Source organism: Lupinus angustifolius, unplaced genomic scaffold (genome assembly GCF_001865875.1).
Source record: "Lupinus angustifolius cultivar Tanjil unplaced genomic scaffold, LupAngTanjil_v1.0 Scaffold_2_268, whole genome shotgun sequence".
Classification (NCBI taxonomy): domain Eukaryota; kingdom Viridiplantae; phylum Streptophyta; class Magnoliopsida; order Fabales; family Fabaceae; genus Lupinus; species Lupinus angustifolius.
In genome coordinates, this window is record NW_017716675.1 from 89,789 (window position 1) to 91,860 (window position 2,072).

The 2,072-nt window shown below is 28.9% G+C and overlaps 1 protein-coding gene across 1 annotated transcript; it reads right to left on the reverse strand.

Moving 5' to 3' along the window:
* Nucleotides 1–453: 453 nt before the first annotated feature.
* On the reverse strand, nt 454–2,072 carry LOC109337201 (dentin sialophosphoprotein-like). Its single transcript, XM_019574122.1, has 3 exons — nt 1,598–2,072; nt 1,400–1,461; nt 454–624 (listed from the first exon to the last, which is right to left on the reverse strand). Exons 1-3 carry the CDS (start codon nt 2,070–2,072, stop codon nt 454–456), a joined length of 708 nt encoding a protein of 235 aa, XP_019429667.1.

The window sequence follows — 2,072 nt, forward strand, 5'->3', positions numbered from 1 at the left end:
AAAAAATAAAATAAAAATATATTTTTTGTCTCTTACAATTATTAAATAATAATAAATATTTAAACAAGCCTATGTGATGGTATGCATAAAACAATTCATACTATTAATGGTGTACCATCTTAATATGAATGGACATGATGCTAATATCTATTATGATCAGTAATAGATTATCGAATCTAAATCTTTAATTCAAATATAACAACATTTCAATTTGAGATTAAATAATGTTTTCCACGTTTTAAATGTAATAAATATAGTAACAAGTCCAATAAATCATGTAACAGGTGTAAAAATTTGGAAAGTATCTATATATCAAGAATGCTACTTTTGAAAGGATAAAATAGCAAAATTTATCTTAGTAAATATATTCAGGTTCCATTAGATTTTCTACATATATGACAAATTATTCTTTTCATCTAAACTAATAAAAATCAATTTGAAGTATCAGTCTTTCTACCTATTTTTGTTCATAGAATCTTCAGCATTGGAGTCACTATTAGCATTGGAGTCACTATTAGCATTGTAGCAAACAAAGTTTAGTAGATTTTTCCTTCCACTTCTTCTCTTACTTCTATTTATAACACTTCTAAATCCTCGACCTCTTCTGTCTTTCTTCTCAGATTCCTTCAGAAAGGTTTAAGATAAGAGTTTATAACAACATGGTTGAACATGGTTGAATAAAATGCAAATCATTGTCAGAAATAAAAAGTAAAAAGAGAAAAAATATATACACCAACAGTGTAAAAGTTTTATACATTATCATTGAATTTTCCACCATTTATTTTTAATCATTATTGACATTTCAAAAAGTAATATCAATGAATGGTAAACAATGCATTGTTTGTGTATAAATCTTTTTACTGATAGTACATAGATATTACACTCTTTTTTATTCTAGATCAAGTATTTTTTGTTTCCAATTAATAGAATTCTAGATCAAGTATTTTTTGTTTCCAATTAATAGAATGATTTTTGTCAACTTATGAAATTTACATTTAACTATATAAGTATAAATCAATTTCCTATATTTTATAGTAAGTCAAAATGTTCGTTGCAACTATAAAAATTTGAGTGCTGAACCAATTTCTTAGAAACCACGTCCTTAAGTCTGTAATGTAAATATCTTAATTAAGAGGAAAAATTTAAACCAAAAACTTCTATCCAAAATAATATAAATGCATAATAAATTATCTCCTCATACCAAATGATAACTTATTTCCTTCGGCTAATAAAAGTATAATATGTGTACTGTTTTGTTTAGTTTTAAAAATATTTTTATAAAAAATAATTAAATATGATATATATCATAATTTTAGTGGTCATATTTTTATATCAAGAGATACCTTAGTCTCATGTAAAAAATGGAAAGCAAATAGGCTCGTGAACCATTATTATCTACCTTGGAGTGGACACTTTGGTCGTTTTTCTGCATAGTCTTGCTATTTATAGAATCATGATCGCCTGCACAAAGAAGCAACTTTAGAATCCATTGATGTTACAGAGTTATAAAATTATAATATCATGAGCATAATTGCAGTTGGCAAAATCCCAACAAAGTTTATAGGACAAAATTATATATATGACAAAACAAACTCACTACTATTCATGGTGCTGTCCCCAGGGTCACAATAATCATTGGAATCTGCCATAGAACTTCGATTTGTAGTGTCAAAATCAATGCAATAATCTCTAAAACTTGGTGACCCTGGACCAATAAATCTATCATCCCAATCATTATCCTCTCCAAGGTTTTCTTCATTATCCTTTACGTTTTTCTCTACATGCATGTTATGATCACCACCATGCTCCTTTTTTCCTTCTTTGCTCTCTAAAACTACCCTTTCTTCCTCCTCTTTTGACCCTACCTCCTTTGCTATCTTCGCTTCTTCATTATCACCACCCAATGGCTTCATCACCTTGATAGCACCATCATCCCCATTGTCGATATCTTTCTTGTGGATAGGAGAGTTTTCTGTCACAGGTTTAACAATGGTACGATGATGGGTGGGTCGGTTAAGACAACGACTCGATGAGGCTTGTTCTCTATCCAATGTTGAGATACCACAACCCAT

Excerpts from the sequence above, each read along its gene's own strand:
- LOC109337201 (XM_019574122.1), bottom strand. The coding sequence starts at position 2,072 with ATGGGTTGTGGTATCTCAACATTGGATAGAGAACAAGCCTCATCGAGT. Across the intron at positions 1,462-1,597 it reads GGACAGCACCATGAATAGTA|GCGATCATGATTCTATAAAT; the intron begins GTGAGTTTGTTT and ends TTCTTTGTGCAG. Across the intron at positions 625-1,399 it reads ACCAAAGTGTCCACTCCAAG|GAATCTGAGAAGAAAGACAG; the intron begins GTAGATAATAAT and ends ACCTTTCTGAAG.